Source organism: Polyodon spathula, chromosome 7, assembly GCF_017654505.1.
Source record: "Polyodon spathula isolate WHYD16114869_AA chromosome 7, ASM1765450v1, whole genome shotgun sequence".
Taxonomy (NCBI): Eukaryota; Metazoa; Chordata; class Actinopteri; order Acipenseriformes; family Polyodontidae; genus Polyodon; species Polyodon spathula.
Genome location: NC_054540.1, coordinates 19,157,102 through 19,182,745, shown reverse-complemented (window position 1 = coordinate 19,182,745; position 25,644 = coordinate 19,157,102). Strand labels below are relative to the sequence as shown.

The following is a 25,644-nucleotide window of genomic DNA, read 5'->3' as shown; positions in this document are numbered from 1 at the left end:
CATCTCACAAGATCTACCTTAATAGAGAACCCCCACCCCGTGCTTTCACTCAACCAAATGATCTGCTATACCTCTCAGCTAACTAGTAATAAAGTGAGACAGGTAATGCTGTTCATAAAATTGCACAGTATAACAGACTGAAGAGTGTCAAAGGTGGTCCTTTTGATAAATAGAATATTATTTTGGATTGGATTTCTGGATTTTATGCAGAGCATCTGTTCTTCCTCAACTGGGATTGACAGTCCATTAAAATGGATTTTGTAATCTTGTTAAACACAATGTTTTGTGACAAAGTGTAAATTGTTTTTCTGGTTTCAGTGCCCTTTGTATTCTGTAACTACTTGAATTTTTGAGAGGCTGTGTGTAATTTGGTAAGTCTTTCTGTAGGCTTTTTTTGTTCTCTGAAATCAATTGATGTATTTTGGAAAAGTTGTGACTGTAATTGCTTGTTTAAATACTGATCTGGATGAGAGGTATTGTGCAGATGTTCCGTGTAAAACATTTCTGGCACACAACAGAAATGATCAAATTAGATCTTTTCTTACCTGGCAAGGGACAGAACTGTTCGGAGATTCAGGCACCGCAGATAAAAGGACTGCAGTCCTCTTTCTGTGAACACTGTTCATGCCAGACATTTTGGTAATTTTAACAGATTTATTGTTTGAACTAGAGTTCTTTTGCTTTTTTCCTTTTGGTTTGTTGAAGGAAAGGGGGACCGGAAACATTGCATTGTGTGTTGACAGAGTGTGGTCCCCAGAGTGGTGCATCACAGAAGATAGACAGATTAGGGTCAATAGTGCTTACACTCAGTGCTTGCTCATGTGTTTGATAGAGTCTGCTGAGCTGCCAGACAAAGAAGTTCGTCCTGAGGGCTCAGATTTGGCACGAAGTGGGTTTGTCCCATTGTGGCTGTTGCGCACTGAAACATTATTACAGCAAGAGGAGATCTGATAGGAGTTCAGTGCAAAAACACAGTTCCTCTTGTGTGACCCAGCAAAAGACAAAACAGAAGATGTTAGCAAAGGTGAAGGAGTGGAAGAATTTGCAGATTTCTTCTTGTTACCCGAGGAATAGCTGATCTTCAAGGATTTGCTAGATTGTTTGTAGCGTGATGGGGCCTGTACAACAGCAGGTACTGGGAGCATGGGCAAAGGAGCCTTGAATGGGGGGTCCACGATGCTGAAAGCTGCACCCCGTTGGGTCAAGGCTGTGGTGTATGACATGACAGATTTCCTGTCTGATGTGTTTACAAAGTCTGCTTGTGACAATACAGGGGAGTTCATGAAATAAGAGGGCATGATGCTCGAACAGACGGCTGAGGAAGAAAGATAGACTGCACTGGCACTGCTGAAGGACTGTAGAACTGGAAAGGATGCAGTGGTATGTGCTGGCATGGGGCTGTCAGCTGCAGGTGGAATCTTCCTACAATATACAAAGTATTGCAACAGAGTCAAGTGAGTTAACCCAAGTAAGTCCAAAATGATGACTTCATATAAGGTTTTTACATTTTTAAGAAAGTCTAGATTATCACTTGTATTTGACACACTTCCCAGAAAGTATTCTTATTGGTAGCCCAATGGTAAAAGCCTCCTGTCCATTCCAGTGGGGATATTTGAAATTGGTGATAGGAAGGTTATGTCAGCCACACAAGCTAGACGCTGATCTGGGGTTTGTCTCCCAGCTCATACCCATAGACCGCACTGCCTCATTAAAACACATAAAAAAGATTTCTATACATGTAACGCTGCTCCTAGGGTAGCCTATATACAGATACTGTGGTTTTCACAAAATTCAATCTTATCAAGTTCATGTTTCTTTTTTTTTTTCTTTTTTTTAATCCTCCCGAGACGTTTTATCAAGCCCAAGAATAACAGTTCACTTCAATCAAGTCACCTGGAAAGCACTATGAGCATGCTTAGTATACATACTTCCACTTTTGTGAATTCAGATGTTTTTCTACCATAGAATTAAGTGCAAAGTAGAACTGGTCCCACCGTCTGTCAAATACGTAGTAGCCCCTTCCCATCACGCGGGTACCAAAAGTGCAAAACTGGAAGAGAAAGAGACAGACACCACTGTTAAACAAGTGTTAGAAAATGAAAAAATAGAGTAATTGTTTTAAGATTGTTACACGTTTATAATGCAATAAAAAAAATTATTACATACTATTATGTATGATGCTTTAGTAAATTAAATCACTCATCACAAAAATAACAAGACATTAAAGGTCTCCCAGAATGGTGATTTAAGGATCTAATAATTTAACCGTCTTAAATAACCTTCAACATCTAATATCCTTAAATATCCAGGGTAACCTTTACTTTCACAATGTGGAAACAACATGATGTACAAGTCACGTCATGAGCATGCATGCGTGTGCAAAACCAAATCATAACTAAAAATCCGTACTCCCCGTGGCCTGGGGTGGTGCCCCGAGTAGTGACAGTCTATTCTGTCTGGCTCTTCAGCACCGTCTGTTTCTCCATCATCACTTGAAAGCCTGCTTCCCACATCTCCTCCGACAGCTGACACAATGTGCTCATGGACCAACCCACCACACACTGAAGAGCTGAGGCCATTTACACTCTTAACAGAGGATGGCCTAATGAAAATATAAAAAGGGAATTAATCTGTAATATTAGTGTATCAGTAATACAATGTGTGGCATCCATTATTGTTATTATTAAATGACATGCAATGTATTCTTCATACTATATTTCTCTTTACCTCAAAGAAAAAAATTGTACTAATCTATTTTTTTTTTTTTTTTTTTTTTTTTTTTTTTTTAAGTAAGCTACTGATACATTATAATTTAACTATTATCCTATTTTTTTCTTATATTAAAAAGTGTTGTCTTTAAACACGCTCCTGTCATAACTATACAAGCCAAGTGAAGGAAAATATCACTTTTCCATTATCAAAAAGCACCACCTTGTGGTATCTTTGTACACTGCAGATATCTTAAAAAAAAAAAAAAAAAAAAAAAAAAAAAAAAAAAAGATCATTCCATAACAACCTCATTTCAATACTATGATCTAGAGTGAATATTTAAGAAGAGACTTGCTATTTTACAAGCGCTCTGGAGTTGGGCTTACCTAGAAAGATATGAATTGGAGGGTCTGGATTTTGCTGATGATGTTACTTTGTTCTTAGGACCAGTGTTCCCTACTGATCCTGCAACATGCTCTTGTGGTTGTGCAGATTGGCTTGTTTCCCTGCCACCCTGAGGTTCTATGTCTTTTTTAGCCTCTTTCTCTCTTGTCCGCGCTTTGTGTTCTGCCAGGAGTATGTCAAACCGTTTCTTTCGGCCCTGTCAATCAATCATACACATCAGTAATAGCCACACTTTGAACAAAATTCAATTTTCAGCTCTGGAGAAGTTCAAACGCGCACTTTTAAAATGATTATATGGCATGCTGTATTTATCTGTTGGAGTGCTGTTTCATTTACCTGGCAAAGTGAGTTAGTAACAAAACAATTAAATCATAAATAATGGGGGAAAAAAATCAAACAAAAACAATAAAAACCATGAGAAACAAGTTGAGCTGATTAATGTTGAGTCAAACACTTTCATCACAATTTTCTAGAAAGAGATTTAAAAGTGTTATATTAAAACATTTGTTTCTTCACAATTGGATAACTGCTTTCAGATAGATGTAAAACACAGACTGGTTATGAAAAGAGTGAGAGTGAGATTTCCCGATTTACCTTGCAAGCAAGGGAGCTTGTACATGGTTTCTTGGTTTCAGGATTCAATACTCCACAGTACTTGTTGGGATCAAATTCTCTTTCTGTATTAAATAAATACAGAATATGTATCACTACTTAAAAACAAACCTGTAGAAATGAAACTATTAAAACAGTATTCCCTAAACAAAAATATCCATATTCAATAAGCATGTTTTTGTAGACATCTACAAAACAAGAATCTTCCTACAGTAACAGCTATAACCACACTTTCTTAATGAAATCAGGTTTATCGTGGAATGACAGAAAACTGCACAGCTGTACTTAACCTGAAGTGTCCCTTTCAGGGAGCATTGAAAATAGAAATAAAGATGCCCAATGCTGTACCTTGAGAATCAAGAATTGGCTTTATTTCAATTACTCAGTATAGCAATCGATCATTTAGAATAAGAACTAACAAATAGCCTTTGGAAACATTTCTATTACATGTCTTATTCAAGTCTAAGTGGTTGTGGTGGGTTTTTTTTTTTTTATTTGGGGGGGGGGGGGGGGGGGGGGGGTTACACTTTACACTTTAGTCCATTCGCTTTCTATATCAGTTAATGTGCACTGAAAACTAATTGGTGTCACATTAGTGATAACAAATCTCAGGCAGAACACACATTGCCTTATCAACCAGCAATTGACCTGGCATGGGCTATTTGATCAATGGAGTGAAAATGAGAAACTGAGTATATCATCTCCTAAAATAAAGATTTCAGTTTTACAGAAGTAAAAAAAACAAAAAACAAACAAAACCATGAAGCTCTATTATGTTGTGTAGCCAATGGGCAATAGGAAGAAGAGGTTTTGCCAGAGAGGAAATATCTATTATTTAAAGTAAAAAGGCAACAAAATCTGACAGCTATTCTTATTAAATTGATCATGCGTTGTACAAAAACATGCAGTGATGTTGAGTCTTTCTGTATAGGAGATTTGTGAGCCATGTGTCCAGTTTAAAGCAGTGCAGTGAAAGAGTTCACTTTACCAAATATTAAGACAGTAGCTCAATGTGTACCATCTCTAGACAGTTCCAACTTCAAAAGTCATTTGACATCAGTATGGCAGCCACACTGGGTCAGATGTCAATTTCATGGCCAACAGCACATTTAGTGTGAAGGGCTTATATAAATCACACCAATTTGAAGTCACTACCTCAGATGGTTTATGAAATACCTGTGGCGGTGGCAGCTTTCAAATAAGCTGCCAGGAACGGGTGAAATGTTCTTGTACGACACCTACAATTGAACGAATCACAGAATGCATATGTGTAGCAAATATGAAGTCAATACAAAACGGGTTTTATCATCTAGTAATCAAAAAGTCACGAGCCCCACCTTAGGATACAGGTCAAAGTGTAGTTGTCAGCTTAAACGGTTCATAAGATTTGAGCAGTAGCAGGTGTGGCAACAGGTTAACAAACTTACACAAGGGATACTTAAAATGTGAACCTTGAAGTTGGGCAATGAGTCTAATCTATCCACTGAAATTAGTTTAGTTGAAAACTAAAAGGTGGTCAGGTGAAGACTGTTGACAAGACATGCAAGCACTGATCTAGAATAAAAAAAAAAAAAAGCTTCAGTCCAAAAGCCTTCCTTCATCATTTAGATGCAATGCTAAACCTTAAATTTTTGTCTAACAGCATTCCCCTTATTTTATTAACAGTCCGCATCCAGTAAAAATTGGCAAGAAGACTTGGTTGCAATAATGCTTTTTTTTGTTTTTTTGTTTTTTTTTATTTCCACTGTTGCTACCGCACAGGCTTACAAAAATATAAAACAAAAACATACTGCAAATGATCTAACCAAATGTGTCTGATTTTGAAAGCAGACAAAGTCAACCTGCTGTATGGAAAACAGAAACTGCACTAAGCCACTTAGAAATAAAATGTATAGCATGCTCTGGATAACATAGAGGCAGCAGATTTATAATGTACTTCAAAACAATCACACACAAATATAAGTTTGATTTGCTTTTAAATTCTTGAAAAGATTAAAATGGAGACATGCAAAACAATATTTACCAATGCTGAAAGATATATTTTACAGTTACATGCCCTGCAGCAAAACAAAAGGCATAATGGGATCAGTTCATCACAAAGCCCTCAACAGTGTTAATACTTTTTTTATAGTACCTGCTGAGGAGAACTTCTGGTGTAATGTTTTAATAGTGGAATAATATTTAGTTAAATCAAGTGGCGGTACCACTAAATGAACTACAACTTGAATATGACTAAACCTTAAAATGGTATTCACACCAGTAAAGTCAATCTAGATAATTACTAGCTAATGAAATCAGAATGAGCACTCAATCCAAGCTGCTTTAACACATACATTATACCAAAATGCATTAATATGGTAGCAAGGGCATACTTGGACTAGACTCATTAAATGTATCTCTACACTGAATAAACTAATCCTACCTCCAGGTAGTTTTGCTAACAAATTAATTACTGAGGGAGTACAGCCACCCCTCGTTATATCGCCCCTCACTATACGGACATATCGCAGTCCTGGAGCTGGCTCCCCATTTTTACTGTCTAACTGCGTATGCATAGGCACTTACAATTACTGTTTGTTTTATTTCCTGCTGCAAATCACAAAAAAATATACAAAACAATAAAAAAAAAAGCAAAGCATTAATATCGTACTCCATATACAGAGGTATTGCGCAACTACACAAAGCAAATTATATATGTACTTGCTTATTTTAGCCAAAGAGGTGTTCACATGTGGCAGCAGTGCACTAGCCAATGTCACAAGGCAGTGACGTCAGTTCCCTAGCAACAAGCCTCCTATGTTGCAAATGGATTCTTTCAATGCAGTGGGTTTATGCATTTGAGAAAGGAGAGGAAGACTCATGAAATTAATTGGAGACTGAAGTTGATGAGAAGCAAATACCCTCCACTGTTAAAACGGTGTGCTGCTTTTTATATGAAAAATGAGAAAAAAGCATTTTATACTGGACTCTGACACCCCCGATAAAACGAGGGAGTGGTTGTACAGTATTTCTTAGCCTATTTGTTTTTCTATGGGTCTCTCGCTATATCGCAGCCCTCGATACATAGCAGATTTATACTGGACCCCGACACCTGCTATATATCGAGTGGGTGGTTTATCTGCATGGCTGACAGTTGTGACTGATGGTCTCAATGTTGTATTAAAAACAATGGGACACAAAACTATTCCAGTTAATAAAAGGATAAGGTAAAAAAAAAATGCAAATGACAGCAACATAAGGGTTTATTAAAGCAATACTCCACTGGGATAAGCCACAGCTGGAACATTTACAATATCAGGAAACCCACCAGCATTGATTCAAGCAATGCCATGATACCCTAGTGCTGTAGTGCGTTACAAACTCCACTGTGCCAATCCAGGTGGCGTATAAAAAACTAATCTTTAGTATTCATTAATATAGTTGAGCTGCTTGTATGTAAAAGCAAACCAAAAGATGGCACACAGTGCTGCATGTTCATTCCATGTTCATCCTGAGGGGTGGGATAATGAATGAAAACAAAAATATTCCTCAGTGTGGCAGACTTCGAACACCCCCGCACCCCCAAGAAAGGGAAACCATTATTATTATTTTTTCTTTGATTATGTTTTTTGCCTTTTATATCATTTTACAATACTACATTATTTTTAAACATGTCCTTATTGATTGTCATATTTTACGTCCTGCTGTAAAAACACAGCAGTGAGTTTATAGAAAACTATTCCAACCCATAGGAGAGGCACATTCAAGTTGCTTGTAAACTTCTCTACGTTCTGGACCAGTGTTACCAAACCCACTGACCGCATTACAGGAAAAAAGTGGTCGATATGCTCACCAGAAAGTCTTTTGTTGGGCTTATAACTGCTTTTGGTGCCATTTTGGTGTTTCTTGTCTAACAATGAAGGGGGTATGATTCTTTTGCCGTTCAGAATCTTCTCTGGCGATGGTGGGACAGGCTTTAATGCGGTTGATGTCAAAGCAGGTTTAACCAGAGCTGAAGAACATGTGGTGGATGAGGAGGCAGGGTTAGTGGAGGTGGCAGTGGTGGTGGAATTCATTTTTATATTGGCACCATCTGCCTTCAGGTTAGGAATCTTCTCAAGGCTGACTACTGGGACAGGGACACTGGAAAAAAAAAAAAAAAAAAAATCCTAATTGTTAGACCTCACTGCTCCACACTCCCCAGGAATGACTGCATGCTACTCCGGAATATTTTGTTCATTTAAAATAACAACACATGAGAAGAAAATAAGTGGTATTTAGAAGTTTAGGGGGTATTTAGATAAATGTTTGTGATTCTTTTTTATTCATATACTTTTTACCTATTTTTCACATACTATTTAAAAGTATACAATATTTTTTCCTTTATACAGATTTTATTCAGGCAATGAACAATAAAATAATTAAGTCATTATATAAGTCCTTCAACAACTTTTGATGCATGATTTCAGTCAAATACCGGTAATGAAAAAATAAATACAGTAAACTCTCTTTGTGACCAGCTCTACCTTAAAACACCATCAGGCACTTTGAATTTTGAAGATACGTTAGCTATTAGAAACAAAGCTTTCAAACAAGGTCAGTTTTGGTGGTTGTAACTGAGTGATTCCAGGTCATTTAGTCATGTAATTTTGGAAAATCAAGGGTAAATATGTGTTTTTTATTTCAGTAAATGTAAAAATGCAAAGTAGCCTCAATACCTAGTAACTACTGAAGATGTCATGCATAAACTGTAGAACCTTTTACTTATTTATTTTTTTAAAAACAGGTGAAGTGGGATAATTTTGGTAAAGCAGAAGGCATCCTGTGTTAAAAAGCCTCAACATTTGCTGCATGATATATCGCTGGTAACCATCATGGAGCAAGACTTCGAGGAACTTTTAATAGAAGTTTGTAAAATCCACATTTTTATAACCCCTCACTTAAAGAATATAGAGATGCCCAAATAACAGAAACAGCGTTGGTGTGTATTATTCAGAAAAAAATAAAAAAGGACTGGACAGAATGTAAAGCCTGATGGAGAAAGTTGTGTGACAGATTTAGTGGTGTGCAACAAAATCTATGGAAGCTAGTGGCCACACTTTGCTGGGAATTTGCAGTTGCTCTGTGCAGTGTTACTGCAAGTCTTTCTGCAGGTGTCACTGGCGTCGCATGTGTAGTTTTGCATTGAAATAATGGTCCCAATCTTTTTAACAGATCAAACCTTTCACCTGCCATTCTAAAATACCTAAAATATCGCATCTCTCGAATTCATGTACAAAATTCTCACTTTAGGGTTCTCTGTTGGTTGAGAGGACGGATGTACCAACAACACTGCTTGATTTTTCGTATAAGAGGTAGGGAACAAACTCAGCACATCTCCTAAAATGGCAATTTTTCCAATTTTCCATATGCATTCTGTATTTAAAGTATAAACAGCTGTGCAGTCAAAATGGCTGCAACACAATGCGTCCTTTATACAGCAAATAGTGAAGCTGCACAGATTTTATACTTGTCTGCACCTGATGTATCCCATTATTCTGCAACAGAAATATGCACCAGCCCTTTTTCTAACTGTGACATAGACATATGGATGAACAGACCTACAGACACCCCTCTATATCCCCAGAATTTCAATGTTAATATCAAGTTTCATGACAATTGGATACGTGGTTCATCAGTTAAATGCAAACACGTGTGATCTCCTTCCTAATGGCTATGGTCTTATGGATATTAAGCACTGTTCCCTAACTCTTCCTAGAATCAAAACAGATTTTGATAAAACATTATTTTGCTTACATACTGCTGTATCACTGATCCCAGTAGTAGGAAGTATAAGGTATTTAGAGTAATAGGTAATATAAGTTAACAGTTCTGTTAACAGCATGAAGACAATTAGAGGAATAGGTGCTTTTTACCAGATTTTGACATGAGTTTATGAATGTTATTTTACAGTACCTTACAACATACTTCATCACTCAAAATGACTGGACTTAGTACTTACCATGGAGTATCTCTCGAAGGAAACCCTGTGTGCTGCTGTTTATTAATGGAGGTATGTAGATTGTCCTTGGGTGTCTTTAATGGCTTTGAGTTGCTGCTGAAGGTGTTATGGCTGATACAGGTTTTGGGTTTCATCTGAACCACTGATGTTCTAGAGTTACAAGGGGCTAAAGCTGGGGATGAAGAGGGTTTACACGTGGACCCATGTCTTCGTTCTGAAATAAAAAAAGAAAGCTTGCATTATCTTAATGCATGAAAAGTATGTCTTTAATTACATCATTTTTTAAATAAGTATAGGTATAAATGTAAACAATATAGTGCTATATGACAAGTGTGTTTTTAATGGACATTAAAAACTATAACTAATGCAGTATACAACTCAGGAAGCCTCTAGTTACAGGACGCAATATTACAGTTTATGTTCAAGTAGTGCTATGAACTGTATTGTCTCCCCCCATTTCCCGCTTCCCATGGGGTGGAGAAAAGAAAGGAAAATTAATAAAAAACAATTATTCACAAAATAAAAACAGTGCTATGAAACTATCTAGTCAAACTAACCAGCGCTTACAAAGGATGGAGGGATAAGACTAGATTTCAAAGGTGGTCAACTAAAGCTACCGGTGGCTGAGAACTCACAGTTTGAATCGTAAAGATGTAACCAAACACAATAAATTACAATTTAAAAGAAATTATGTATGTTTCTGACGCAAACAAAAACATAGAATATAGTTGCATAAAACGGCACTTAATTCCAAATTGAAACACCCTGATAGCAAATTTATTTTTACTACAAACTCAGGATTGCTGGCCTATTACAAAAAAAGACACGTACACCCTACACCCTGTGTGAGATCAAATGTTTCCTTTCGTCCTCACTGTGGTTGAGGTTAATAGAGAAATGCAGAACACTGCATGTCAGCAATCTGTCCTGGTTCAGCAATGAGCTCTTAGCTTGCAGCCATTTTTACATTCATCCAGAATTAGCAGCATTACATCTCCTCCAAAGAAATCTGGTAACTCACGTCATACTTCTCATACTTTTAAACTAAGCGGGTTGTACTTTACGTTATGTGCCAGGAACACTAGAACCAACTCAGCCCAACTAAGGAACAAGACCAAAGTACTGCACAGTGCTTGAATTTAAGTATTTTTTAAAATTCTTAACAATGAAAAAATAAAGATATACAAATTACGTTACAAACTAAAACTACCCCAGTTATTAAACAAGCCATATTATACACGATTGAGCTACACAAAAATATACAGAATTACAATCTTTAAACAAACCAAACCCATTCAATGAAAAGCTGCCTTTTTTTTTTTTAAATACTGTTACTGACTCCTGTAGCACAGGAAATTAAACCTGCTACATTCTATAACACAAATTAAAACACTGCAATGCTTTGCAGTACTGCAAGCTGTGCACATCGTCAAATTAAATGATGCATCTCCTCAGGCCACAAAATAAATGGTTGGAACATATTTGTTATCAAGTCATCTACAGTTCAGTCATCTATCTAGCACTAAAAACAACATCAGCTGCAGTACACTCTGGCTATTGTTTACAAGGACAATCTACCTTTCATGACTCACATTTTTCTCTGATGAGCACCTGGACGCATCTCAAACAACCAGATTCTGGGTAACATCTCAAACGTGGATTCTGACGCACAAAAGTACTTGTACTAAGGTGGCCCATACCAAGTTTTATTACAAATCAGATGAGCAGTTATATACCAAAGACAAGGACAGGCAAACTGGTACATTTCAGAATAAATGATTAATTGGGGACATTCACATCTTTGATCATTTTTTTTTATTATATTTGGCAAAAACGTAGCATTTATACTGTAGTAATTACCTAATAATAAGTATTGCATAGTCTAATCAAATCTTTAATAAATGTACTTATTTCATAAAAAGCCATCATCCTGCAAATAAATATCTCGAGTTAAATAAATGTATATTTAATTTAAATACAGTATGGTGGACAGAAAACAGAGATCAAACACGTAAGATTAAACGAACGCTAGGATTACATTTTAATTGTCAGTAGCTTTTGAAAAGAGACACAACAGCTGAACAAAAGATAACATAGTTTTTGATGCTGTATGCAGATTTATCAATAAACAATTAATTTAACGCTCAGGTAATATTTACAAAGGGTGATAAATGATCTTTCAGTTGGGTAAAGATTATTATACAAATATATATTTTTTGAAATTCATCTCTTAAGAGGAACAGAGAATATTTTATAGCTGTTTAACTGTAACATTTATAACTGCTAAAACAAGAGATGCCCTTTGCTGTGGAACTGTCAAAAAGAAGCAGCAGTTGAATCACAGTGATGATTCAACCAGTAACCAGACTTTAATCTCATTAAAATTGATGAAAATAATGTTATTTTGCACTTTTTGCATCAACATGGCCAACAAATTACTAAAAATGTGATATGAAAGGCTGATAAGCAATTCAAATGAAGGCCTGATGTACAGTACTCTTGAGATAGTTGTCAAACCTTTAAATAAATAGGGCCTACTTTACAGTTTCAATTTCAATGCTATGAATGTGGGCTGCTTTAGGGAACTCTTGCAGATCTTTAATTTTGCTAGAGAATTTTACAAAATGCATCAATAGAACTGAAGAAGTCACGATAATTGTAAAAGATAACACAAGAGAACAAAGTACAGTACTGAGAGCAGTAGAGCAAAATGCTACACAACTTACTGTTCCTGCTGCGCATGTCTTTGGAAGAGCAGTCCTCTCTAATCACTGCACAACTATTCACCAGCTACCTGTAGAGCCAAAGGGTTGCACATCATCAAGAAAGAATTATAATGCTGCTGATGTTAACGTACTGGAAACAATGGAAGCTTCATAGCAGGTTGCACATTATAGGTAAGAATGTCAAAAAGGTTCAATACTGTATGGCCTTATTCACATAGTTCATCTACATCCCCAGAGTGTCACATTTACCGTTTACACTAAGAGATACTGTACCCTTTACCTACAATCTTCTATTACACTTCTTGTACTACAGATATTTCAATTATTGGGGGTTTCACCACATATTCCAGATTAAGCCCCTTTCACACCTACATGCTCTGCCCAGGTCGGAACTTGTCATGCCATTCGGCTATGCAATTTCACACTACTTTTGATAAATCAGGGTTGCCGTCGGTGACAGACGCAATTACACAATGCGCGTATCAATGCCCCGGAAGCAGCTTGTTACGGACGTTTCCATCCATGCTTCTCAGCCCAAATGTTGATGAGGGCAAATGTTTCTTCATCCCTGCTGCAATCTGGCTCATGGTGTATCTCAAATCAATAAAAAATATGTCTACACAGAATAAACAGAAACATTCCTTGCAGAAGTGAAATCTTCACGTAAGCGTGGCCATTTACTATTTTGTCAGCTTATGAACGGCCATCACACATTTAGTCTCACTCAACCTGGGTCAGAGCGTGTCGACCAACGTTCTGAGGTGGGTCGCTGTGACCCAGGTCAACCCGGGTAGCCACAACCCAGGTCGGGACCCAGGTAGGAGTGCCAGTGTGAAAGGGGCTTAATTTTGAGTTTACATAATTCGGGGAAAAAACAACAGGTGATGTTAAATTATGCACCGGTTCATGAAATGGTACATATGTTTAGTGTTTCTGTCACTGTACTATTTTCAATTTAGCTCATTCAAAATGACTACTTACATCTTTACAATAAAAAATACAGTGATCTGTTAAAGAGATAACAAAGAGAAGCCTACTCTCTGACTCACTAAAACAACTGTCTCTCTCACCTTAGCAAAATAGTGAGATGTTTCAATTGACAACAAATTGATTAAATTCTGGTACAAATTGTAAATATTTTTTTGTTCAGGTTTGTGTTGTATCCAGTATTTTATGGTTGTTTTTTCTCTTACTGAGTTTTTGTCTCAATCAATCTGCAACAAGATAAAAATATGCATTTGTTTTGCCCATGACTGTCAGCTGGTTTCACGGATAATGAATAGAATGCTACGTACGGTAGTCCAAGATGCTAATCAGGGTCTGTGAAACCAGCCGTATAATATAAAAAATAAAAAGCAAGGCTATAAATGTGTAATTCATTTGTTATATAGATGCCTAAATCAGAAGCAATAACAAAGCAAATGCATACTATTAGATTGTATCTATATTCTGTAACATGCTACAAAAAAAAAAAAAAAAAATGCTACAAATATTAAAACCAGGAATAAACTGTGATACTTGAAATGTTATACAGTTAAAAGGAAAAGCATTGCTCTGTTTGAAATATAACCTACTGTACTAATACTGAATACTGGAAAGGAAATGGCAGAAGTTTCACTTTTGTAAAGCATTAACTGCCAAAGGACGTAGCACAGTGTAATGGAACAAATGCTAACAAACACAATTTGTTTATACAGAACAACCCTAATCCAAGAACTGAAACCCACTTATTAAAAAAACAAATGTTAATCAAAATGCTGCTTCTAAAAATGTACTTTCATTTTCAGAAAAAGACAGCAAATATTCCAAACTGTATATAAAATAAAATGGTGGTTAAAAATTATACCACATAAAAAGAGTAGTGCAAAGTCAACTAAAAACAGCTTCAAATCTTGCTCTCAGAATAACAAAGGCAAAGTAAAGCCACTTACACAGGCTCAGGCTGTCAGCTTAATGAGACTGCACAAAAAGAGTAAACATGATGCACTTCCTGGAGTTTAACTCAAACGCCATGGAGACTGAAAAAAGAAATCCTGCAGCCAAATTTCTTAGAGCGACTGTCAAAACAGCAGTATCAGACAAGAACAACATTATTTACAAGCGAGTGCGAGTAACCTGTTGCAGGAAATACCCAATCCAAGCCAGTCTGTAACCACTACTTTAACAGGCATTGCATAAACACCAAAGTTTCAGGTCCTACAGACTGGGCACTACAAGTTCAAAAAAGGCTGGCAGGCTGGTTGGTTGCCAAGGATAATAAGCAGAAAACACTGCTGCCTGTCCCTGTGTAGAATCGTATTATCTGCACATGCACACAATGATATTGTTTAGAAGCAGACTATCAAGTTTCTTTTAATACTGAAATAACTAAGCTAAGCAATGGACAATAACAGCAGAGCAATCATAACCTTAGGAATTCTGCAACTGTTTGTTTTAAACTATCTTCTTCTTTGCAGCACCTTCATAATTCTTATTTTTTTAAACTAGTAAATGGTAGTCACAGAAAACAGCTGTCAGAACAGAAAGACAGAGAAAACAAGAATAGAATCTTTACATTTTTAAACAGACCTGTGGCCATTTAAACTGTCAAGTTTTTGCATTTTGAAATCCACACTCCACAACCTTAAAATATACATCATTATTATTTTAAAAAAGGCTGCACGTCTAGATTTCAATATTTCATTTAAAATATATGTTGAATTAAAGTATATATGATATATACTATACATACATGTTATATATATATATATATATATATATATATATATATATATATATATATATATATATATATATATATATATATATATATATATAGACACACACACACACACACACATCACACACACACACAGCATCAAAAGACACTTATCACTTATATTTGGATAAAATTCACCAGATGTGACCGGAAAATTACAAACTCTGTTTTAGAGCATGTGCAGTGACTTTTCATTGTGCTTATTAACAAGTAACATCACAAAGATGCTGCAAATGATCTGTCGATCTTGGGCAAGTGTTGTGACTCTTGGTCTCCCAGTTTGTGACCTGTCTCTAACAGTGTGTCTGGTTAAACTGTCTCAACAGGTTTACCTTTTTTTTTTTTTTCTTTTTTGTATAGTGCAAATCAATTCAAAAACGAGTAACATGAAAATCCTATTATAAAATAGCATGGTGGTGTAATACAGAAGATACTATTCATTAATTATTGAGAAAACTAAGTCAACTACATTTTTGGTTGATTTGAATGATTACACTGTGTAACAACTTTTTTTTTTTTTTTTTTGTTCCTGGGTAGTAAGTGTTATTTCCTAATTGCTTATGCCTCAAAAGTATAGAAAATGGCTATTATTCCCCACAAACTTTGCTTTTGTGACCAGGACAGTGATATTTTGAAATATCACTATTTCCAATGGGAAAACGGGCAAATGCGTGTCTTTTCGTTCACATAAAGTCAGGAAAAAACAACATATGAATCCAAATTAACATGTATTTATACTAAAGTAATACAAAAATGACTACAAAAGATTTAGAAGTGAGCAGTTTTTCAAGATTTACGATTATACTGTATTTGTTTTTTTCTGACTTTATGTGAACGAAAAGACACACATTTGCCCGTTTTCCCATTGGAAATAGTGATATTTTGAAATATCACTGTCCTGGTCACAAAAGCAAAGTTTGTGGGGAATAATAGCCATTTTCTATACTTTTGAGGCATAAGCAATTAGGAAATAACATTTACTACCCAGGAACAAAAATTGTGTTACATAGTATTATTTTTCTGTAAACAATAAAAAAAAAAAAAAAACGCAATACTTTTTGCACATACAAACTTTAAATAGGCTATGTGATCAAACACATAAATGATCAAATCAGCTTATTTTATGTGATCTCTCATCATGTTCATATTCTTAAATATGTTTCTCAGTGATATAAGAACATAAGAACATAAGAACATAAGAAAGTTTACAAACGAGAGGAGGCCATTCGGCCCATCTTGCTCGTTTGGTTGTTAGTAGCTTATTGATCCCAAAATCTCATCAAGCAGCTTCTTGAAGGATCCCAGGGTGTCAGCTTCAACAACATTACTGGGGAGTTGATTCCAGACCCTCACAATTCTCTGTGTAAAAAAGTGTCTCCTATTTTCTGTTCTGAATGCCCCTTTTTCTAAACTCCATTTGTGACCCCTGGTCCTTGTTTCTTTTTTCAGGCTGAAAAAGTCCCTTGCGTCGACACTGTCAATACCTTTTAGAATTTTGAATGCTTGAATTAGGTCGCCACGTAGTCTTCTTTGTTCAAGACTGAACAGATTCAATTCTTTTAGCCTGTCTGCATATGACATGCCTTTTAAGCCCGGAATAATTCTGGTCGCTCTTCTTTGCACTCTTTCTAGAGCAGCAATATCTTTTTTATAGCGAGGTGACCAGAACTGCACACAATATTCAAGATGAGGTCTTACAAGTGCATTGTACAGTTTTAACATTACTTCCCTTGATTTAAATTCAACACTTTTCACAATGTATCCGAGTATCTTGTTAGCCTTTTTTATAGCTTCCCCACATTGCCTAGATGAAGACATTTCTGAGTCAACAAAAACTCCTAGGTCTTTTTCATAGATTCCTTCTCCAATTTCAATATCTCCCATATGATATTTATAATGTACATTTTTATTTCCTGCGTGCAGTACCTTACACTTTTCTCTATTAAATGTCATTTGCCATGTATCTGCCCAGTTCTGAATCTTGTCTAGATCATTTTGAATGACCTTTGCTGCTGCAACAGTGTTTGCCACTCCTCCTACTTTTGTGTCGTCTGCAAATTTAACAAGTTTGCTTACTATACCAGAATCTAAATCATTAATGTAGATTAGGAATAGCAGAGGACCTAATACTGATCCCTGTGGTACACCGCTGGTTACCACACTCCATTCTGAGGTTTTTCCTCTAATCAGTACTTTCTGTTTTCTACATGTTAACCACTCCCTAATCCATGTACATGTGTTTCCTTGAATCCCAACTGCGTTCAGTTTGAGAATTAATCTTTTGTGCGGGACTTTGTCAAAAGCTTTCTGGAAATCTAAATAAACCATGTCATATGCTTTGCAATTATCCATTATCGATGTTGCATCCTCAAAAAAATCAAGCAAGTTAGTTAGGCACGATCTCCCTTTCCTAAAACCATGTTGACTGTCTCCCAGTACCCTGTTACCATATAGGTAATTTTCCATTTTGGATCTTATTATAGTTTCCATAAGTTTGCATATAATAGAAGTCAGGCTTACTGGTCTGTAGTTACCTGGTTCAGTTTTGTTTCCCTTTTTGTGGATCGGTATTACGTTTGCAATTTTCCAGTCTGTCGGTACCACCCCTGTGTCAAGAGACTGCTGCATGATCTTGGTTAGCGGTTTGTAAATTACTTCTTTCATTTCTTTGAGTACTACTGGGAGGATCTCATCCGGCCCAGGGGATTTGTTTATTTTAAGAGCTCCTAGTCCCTTTAACACTTCTGCCTCAGTTATGCTAAAGTTATTTAAAACTGGATAGGAACTGGATGACATGTGGGGCATGTTGTCAGTATCTTCCTTTGTAAAAACTTGTGAAAAGTAATCATTTAACATATTTGCTATTTTTTTTTCTTCCTCTACGATTTTGCCATTTGTATCTCTTAAACATTTAATCTCCTCTTTGAATGTTCTCTTGCTGTTGTAATATTGGAAAAACATTTTGGAATTGGTTTTAGCTCCCTTAGCAATGTTCATTTCTATTTCTCTCTTGGCCTTTCTAACTTCCTTTTTGACTTGCATTTGCAGTTCTGTGTACTCTTTCTGTGTACTTTCTTTTTGGTCCTTTTTTAATGCTCTGTAAAGTGCCTTTTTTCGCTGAATATTTTTTTTAATTGATCTATTAAACCATTTTGGCAATTTAGTTTTACATTTAGATTTGTCTACTTTAGGGATATAATTGTTTTGCGCCTCTAGTACTACGTTTTTGAAGAACAACCATCCTTCTTCTGTGGGTGTTTTCTCTATTTTACTCCAATCTACTTCTGTTAGTCTCTGTTTCATGCCTTCATAGTTTGCTTTTCTAAAATTGTAAACCTTAGCTTTAGTCTTTACTTTTGAGGATTTAAAAAACACTTCAAATGAGACCATGTTGTGGTCTGAGTTTGCCAGTGGTTCTCTGACCTCTGTTTTAGTTATTCTATCTTCGTTATTTGAAAAGACTAAATCAAGGCATGCCTCCCCTCTAGTGGGTGCCTTCACAAATTGTGTTAGGAAGAAATACAACCCCTGCCACGACTGTTAAAAGAAAATTACTGATATCAGTATCATTCTTCTTCTTTTTCACAGCCTTGGTCCCAGACTGTCCTGGGGTCAGCTGCTTTGGTTGCTCTTCTCCACTTGTCTCACATCTTCCTCACTCACTTCACATACCTCCATATCTTTTCTCACACAATCTATCCATCTCTTTCTAGGCCTGCCTCTTCCCCTGTTACCTTCCACCTCAAATTCCATTACCCTCTTTGTTACTTCCTCAACGTTCCTCCTCATGATATGTCCATACCACCGTAACCTCGCCTCTCGCATCTTCTCAACCACATCCACCACCCTACATCGTCTACGGATTTCTTCATTTCTGATCTTATCCTTCATTGAAATCTGCAGAATCCATCTCAACATCCTCATTTCAGTTCTTCTCATCAGGTTCTCTTCCCTCTTTCCAAATGCCCAGCATTCAGCTCCATACAGTAGTACAGGTCTAATCACAGTCTTGTACATTTTGCACTTTAACTCTCTATGAATTTTCCTGTCACAGATTATTCCAGTTATTTCTCTCCACTTGTTCCATCCAGCTTTCACTCTTTGTTTTACTGCCTCCAGTGTTTCTCCTCCCTTTACCAGTTCTGATCCAAGGTATTTAAAGCCATCAACCTGTTTCAGTTTTCCTCCATTTGTCTCCTCAACATTGGTCATAGTATCTCCTCTTCTCTCCATTACCATTATTTCAGATTTTTCTGCATTCATCTTCAGTCCACCCTTTTCCAGACTCCTCTGCCATTTGAACACTTTCTCCTGTAGTTCTACTTCTGAATCTGCCATCAGTGCCACATCATCAGCAAAGATGAGTTCCCAAGGCACTTCTGTTCTTGCCTCCTCTGTCAGTGTGTCAATAATGTTTATAAAAAGGAAAGGACTTAGTGCTGATCCTTGGTGTACTCCAACTGTGATTTCAAACTCTTTTGTCTCTCCCCGTTGTGTGAGCACTTTCGTAGTTACATCTCTATAGGTTGCTTGAACTAACTTCACCATGCTTTCTGGTACTCCTTTCTTCCTCAAGCACCAATACACCACCTCTCTGGGCACACGGTCATATGCCTTTTCCAAGTCCAGAAAGGCCACATACATCTTTTTCCCTTTCTCATCACAAAAATGGCATCTGTTGTGCTTTTCCCCACTGAGAATCCAAATTGTGAGTTGTGGATCCTGACTATCTTCCTGAGTCTCTTGTCCAGAATTTTTTCCAGGATTTTCAAGCCATGTTCCAGAAGTTTTATTCCTCTATAGTTTTTACACTCCATTGGGTCTCCTTTCTCCTTGTAGATGGTAACCATACTGCTTTTTGTCCATTCTTCTGGAATTCTCTCTTCCTTTGCAATATTGTTTAGCAATCTCGTCAGCCACTGAATCCCCTCTTCATCGAGGTTTTTAAAGTGTTCTGCTGCTATTCCTGATGGTCCAGTTGCTTTGCCCACTTTCATCTCTTTGATAGCTTCTGTCACTTCCTTTACTGAGATTTCTTGGATTGGTCCACACACTACTTCTGCCTCCATTAGGTTCTCCCTCTCATTTTCTACATTTAACAGGTTTTTGAAGTACTCCAGCCATCTTTGCTTGATCTGCTCTTCTTTAATCAAGACTCTGCCTTCTCCATCCTGATATCAGTATCATTAAAACTAGTTAAATCATCATGACCTACCCCCACTGTATGCACATAAGCAAATGACACACTAGTCATCTCCACATTCCCCCAGATTATGAAACTCTGAATACTCTACAGAACGTCCTTAGAAAGTTTCACGATTGAATAAGCCATCATCCAGATATGTCTAAAAATGAATTGTGACAAGCAGTAGGCACAAACAGGGCCCCTCCATATACTGTATCTCAGTAATGAATATGAATGTCCTTAGCAAATTGAATCAATCAGATAATCATTTCTCTAGATATATTTAAAACCAAGTGTGACTGACAAAGTTACGGGGCATCTCTATATAGCCTACTCCCAGAGTCTACATCCAATAACTCAATATAATAATGTAGATACATATGTAATAGATACAAACTAGGATACATGTGCATCCACCATAACCCCTTTCATTCATTTTTTAGCCACAGCTTGGGGATGACATTTTTACTGCAGCCTATGGCACAGCCGTATCTGTTTTACCTATAATTACAGATATCAACTGTTTGACAGGAAGAAATGCACACAGATAATAAGTTGGAATGAAAACAATAAATGACTAAATTATGTTCAATATATTATTTTAAATGATTAGATTGTAATTAAAAGAGAGAATATAGACAAATACATGAAATTTAAAAAAAGTTGCTGTATAATATTTAAGATATGGAAGAGTTACTTTAATTTGTGGAAAAATGTATTTTAATTGTATAAACACTGTACATGCACTCCATCTTTATTAATGCATCATTATGCTAGTTGCAATTAGACAATTACAGAATACATCCTTGACTAATCAATGACCGTGATGGCAAACTGCAGCACAAGGGTTTGGTAATGCTCTGCACATACAGTAGTCACCTGTTAGTGAAAATCTTTGTTATTTGAAGTGTTGTTGTGGGAAATCCAAGGCTGTGAGACGTCTGCCAGGTTTTGCTTAATCCTAACACAAGACAGCAAATCCAAAGCATTCTTCTAAACTGAATCTGAACCAAAAGGTAATGTGATAATATGCAAGCGGCACAGCCTACTTCTGTAAACTAACATGAGAGCTGTAAATGAAAAAAAGTGCACCCGGGATTACAATTTCCAGACAAGTTCTAGAAAATGACATGTCTCTTTCAGAAAGTAATCACGATAAAATAAAGCTTTTAGCAGGAATAATGCATGCAATGTACAGGTTTTCTTATGTTTAATTAAACACACCTGAGTTTGTTTGCTTGTGGCTTGTTATTAAAACACTGTGGCTAATCAAGCTCATAGTAAAAGCTGGATTTCCATCGACAGGTTTATGCCGACATGGACTAAAAATCTAAGTTTGAAAAAAAATAGGACACATGTACTGTATATGTTATACTGTCTCAAACTGCTCTCCAAAGAAGTTCCAAAAGTTATTTTCAAAAATAATGTATATTTCAAGGCCACTGGTAATTTGTTCCCAGTAACACAGAAACACACCTGATCACATCAAATATTAACATGACTGACTAGTAGGCATAATCTTAGAGCAGCGATTTTCAAGAGCAAGGGAACATCAAGACTACAGCAAGTCCTGTTGCGATTGTCTGTAGGTGCTTTATTAACAATATTTAGATCCTGGTAGAAACACAACCCTAACCACTGGGGTACATGAAGGCCAGGGCTGAAAACCACCTACCTACAGCTATGGCCAGAAGCTTTGCATTACCTAGAATTAAGATTGAGACATAATTTAAAAATATGTACATATGGAATACATGGAAAACTACACAAGCGGTATGCAATGTTAACGCAACATTATTCAGCAGATTTAATTTGACTTTATGAAGTAAAACTAGTTCATTCTGTAGGGTGAGGACCAAAAGTTTTGGTCATAGCTGTAGGTAATTAAATCCCTAATTATTTTTTACACACTGCATAAACTCCAGCCAGTTTTACAAAATGTGGCACCGTGGTACCTCTTATTGGTACTGACCTTTTTTTTTGGTTCATGCACAGCAGGGTTTAACATTAACACCAGACAGACTTTCCCAAAGCACTGACAAAGAGCATCCTAAAGAAGGAGCTCAGATTGACAAAAGATATGCTTAAAAATACATTCTGAATATGGGTTCAATTAGAAAGTGTACTAACCTATTTTTATTTTACCAAATCTCAAGTAATATAAAGTTGACAGATTGACAATATTGGAAATAGTTATGCAAATACTTCTTAGAACAAGACCTAAGATGAAGAATAATAATAACAATAATAATAACAATAATAATAATATAATAATAATAAAAACAAATAAATAATGTAAATAAAGCATTTGGTAGTTGAATGATTTTAGTTTAGAGAATGGCAAAACAATAACTAAACACCTATTATGATTAATACTTTTAATTTGCTATAAAGATCTCCTATCCACCTTGAAGTGCTTGTGATACATTTTTACCACACACTGCTGCATTACATCAGCTTTTAAATAACACACTGACTTAATATCCTACGTATGTCTTATACTATGTGTAAACATTAGAATATTTGTAATGAGGCAACCTGTATCATTATGGTCTTGGTCAGATCATAAACAAAAACCTGCTTCTTCAGAAGGTTGCACATAATTGGTGGTTCCATAATTACATTCAAAACTGTACATTCATGTCAGCATGGGTATAACAGTTTATTTTACGTTGTTTAAAATACTCTAGCCTGCCTTAAATTGCAGTAGCGCTGTGATTATTGAGACAAAAAACTAAATGGTGGTAATGGTGAACCCTTCACGTAACACTGTACTTCAATAAATACTTACCGCAGTGTGACTGGAAAACCTGTGGTTTTAATACTTGATTGCAGATATTGCAGACAACCAAATAAAATTCGTCATGAAATGGAGAATGGCCAAATATGAACATATCTGAAAATAAAATGGATAACGTTATTGAGTTAATTAAATGTTTATATGAGCGTATCTACATTCCCAAAGTGTGTTATGAGAACTGGTAAAGCAATTAAAACTCATGGTTTTTTTTAACAATTTGCATTGTTTTAATTTATTATTAGTAAATACTGACAGTTTTTTTTCTGAGAACTGCCTGATGCTCGACTAATAATCTAGGCTTCTCCAAAATGGTTATAAATGATTACAGTAAGCGTCAAGATGAGCATTATTGCAAGGAGCACAAGACTTCCGTGGAAGCACCCATCACAATTTAAACTGTAAAGATGTGAAACTGCAATGAGGCTGTAGAGAAAATTTAACCTAGTGAAGAGAAGTTGTGATTAATGTTAAATAAAACATGAAAGGCTGAATACCTTATAATTGCTAGTCTGACTGTAATACCAGATTACATTGGAAACCATCTGTTCAAACTATCAAATCATTTCTCAAAGGAAGACCCAGAAAAGGACAAGCTATAAAATGTGTGACTGATCATCGTAATTATTCAGCACGTAATTCGGCTGCTGTATTCCAAAGTGAAGAAAATGTCTCAAACCTGACAGAGTCAAATGAGTGTATATATAAACAGGATTGCCTTATTACGGAGATGTCATGTTTAATCCCATTAAACCTCACTCTGACACTAAGTCATGTACATATTTCATGGCATATGCAATTCTGCTTGTAGTATCATTTTTGTATGGGGATGGACAATATAAAGACAGGGGGTGAGGGGCTATAGTTGGTTTAAAAAGAACCAGTGTTCTTTCATGTAAACATCTTGGCTACATTGCCAATTAAAGTAATGGCATGTGTAAATGAGTGATTAACTTAGTCCTATTACAATGCCCTGTTCCTTCAAGTACAGGAAGAAGGAAACTGTGATAATGTATCAACTAAGTGTTCAGGTGCTGTCCAGGGAATGTACTATTACCAATTGAACAGCAGTTTATATTAAGGAGCAATGTGACTTTAAGAAAGCTAACCCAGGTATTTCTGAGTAAATCAATAACTTTTACAAATATTAAAGCCTGTTGCCATTACTCAAGTTTTACAGAGAGTACTGATTTGGTATACATCAGTAATTTAAATGTTACAAATGAACATCTGTAACACCAAAAAAAGTTCCTACCTCTACAACTAGTGAATCTTTATCAGTGGGTAGTTAACAAGTTTTGCAGTACAGTAGCTATAAGCTCAGTTTTATCTGGGAGAGTAAAACCTAAGACTGAAAAAACCTTCAGGCGACAATGTGTCCCCAAGAGAGACATCAGTCGTTACTGAATGTTGTAAAGTTGGTGATCAAATTATCACGTGTGTGTGACTGTGATGACAGTCGGCCAAACAAGATTTTTAAAAACATTATTACGCCACTTACCTTCTCTATTAAGTCTCACCACCTCCCTGCCTTTTCTACAATCTTTTCCAGTCTCTTCTAAATCTACATCTGCTGATAAATGCAAAAAGGGTCAGATGTATTACTATTTAAATTGTAACTGTTTCATATAAATGTTGTATGAATATATGACTAACTTACATGTTCCTGGCCCACATGCTGGTGGAATGAGACAGTAATATAGTACCAGCACGAGTATTAATCTGTACTGTCTGAACAGCTGTCAGTACTACTGCACTGGGCTGCTAGCACGAAGTAATAACAAACGAACATAGAAATGCAACAGGAAACACAGCAATACTTGCAACAACACCAGAAAATAGCAAACACTGGGCCTCTCTATCTATCACTTAAATGTAATACCTGTGTCTGTGTATTTATTTAGAAAAAGTGAATAGCATGGATGACACCAGTGGCCACGGTCTCAATTTCTCAGCATTTGTGCACAACTTCAATGTCTCGGCACGGAAACGAATGTGTATCGTGTCGGGTTCTTACTGTCAAAGCAGCGTAATTTAGCTGCGTCGATAAAGGTGGACCAGGGTTTGTACAGGAGCGCATCTGTAGTGGGCAGTTTGCGATCCAGTGTCGCCATTGCTCTTCCTTCTTGTTGCCTTTTTCTTTCTTTTTGCAGACAGCGACCCAGGACTTGCAAAGCGGCTGACGTAATATTCGTTAAATTCCGTTGTCAATCGCCTTGGCTTGCAAGAAGTAGCACAGGGACCTGCATATTAATGGCCAATCTGACCCTGCTGCGCCATCAACGAGGATATGAGCGGTTCGTAAAAACACGAATTCACGATCAACTGAGGGAGGTTGCAAGTCATACAGCCATCACCGTATTAAACTTTAACATTGGTTTATACATTTATATGAAAAATGTACATATCTTTGTTCATGACTACGTACTACGTGCCTCAACCCTGGTCCTGGAGAGCCCCAATCCTGCAGGT

At 36.4% G+C, this 25,644-nt stretch overlaps 1 protein-coding gene and 1 pseudogene across 1 annotated transcript; both read right to left on the bottom strand.

Annotated features, from left to right (window-relative positions):
- LOC121318315 lies at positions 1–14,609 on the bottom strand (annotated as a pseudogene).
- LOC121319028 (ataxin-7-like protein 1) lies at positions 9,908–25,452 on the bottom strand. Its single transcript, XM_041256255.1, has 6 exons — positions 25,440–25,452; positions 25,190–25,351; positions 24,674–24,742; positions 23,167–23,271; positions 12,433–12,500; positions 9,908–9,920 (listed from the first exon to the last, which is right to left on the bottom strand). The coding sequence occupies exons 1-5, from the start codon at positions 25,450–25,452 to the stop codon at positions 12,490–12,492; spliced, it is 360 nt and encodes a 119-aa protein (XP_041112189.1). The 3' UTR covers positions 9,908–9,920; positions 12,433–12,489.
- Positions 25,453–25,644: the final 192 nt, after the last annotated feature.

Excerpts from the sequence above, each read along its gene's own strand:
- LOC121319028 (XM_041256255.1), bottom strand. Across the intron at positions 24,743-25,189 it reads TAAATTACGCTGCTTTGACA|ATGTAGATTTAGAAGAGACT; the intron begins GTAAGAACCCGA and ends ATTTATCAGCAG. Across the intron at positions 23,272-24,673 it reads GGTGAGACTTAATAGAGAAG|ATATGTTCATATTTGGCCAT; the intron begins GTAAGTGGCGTA and ends TTTTATTTTCAG.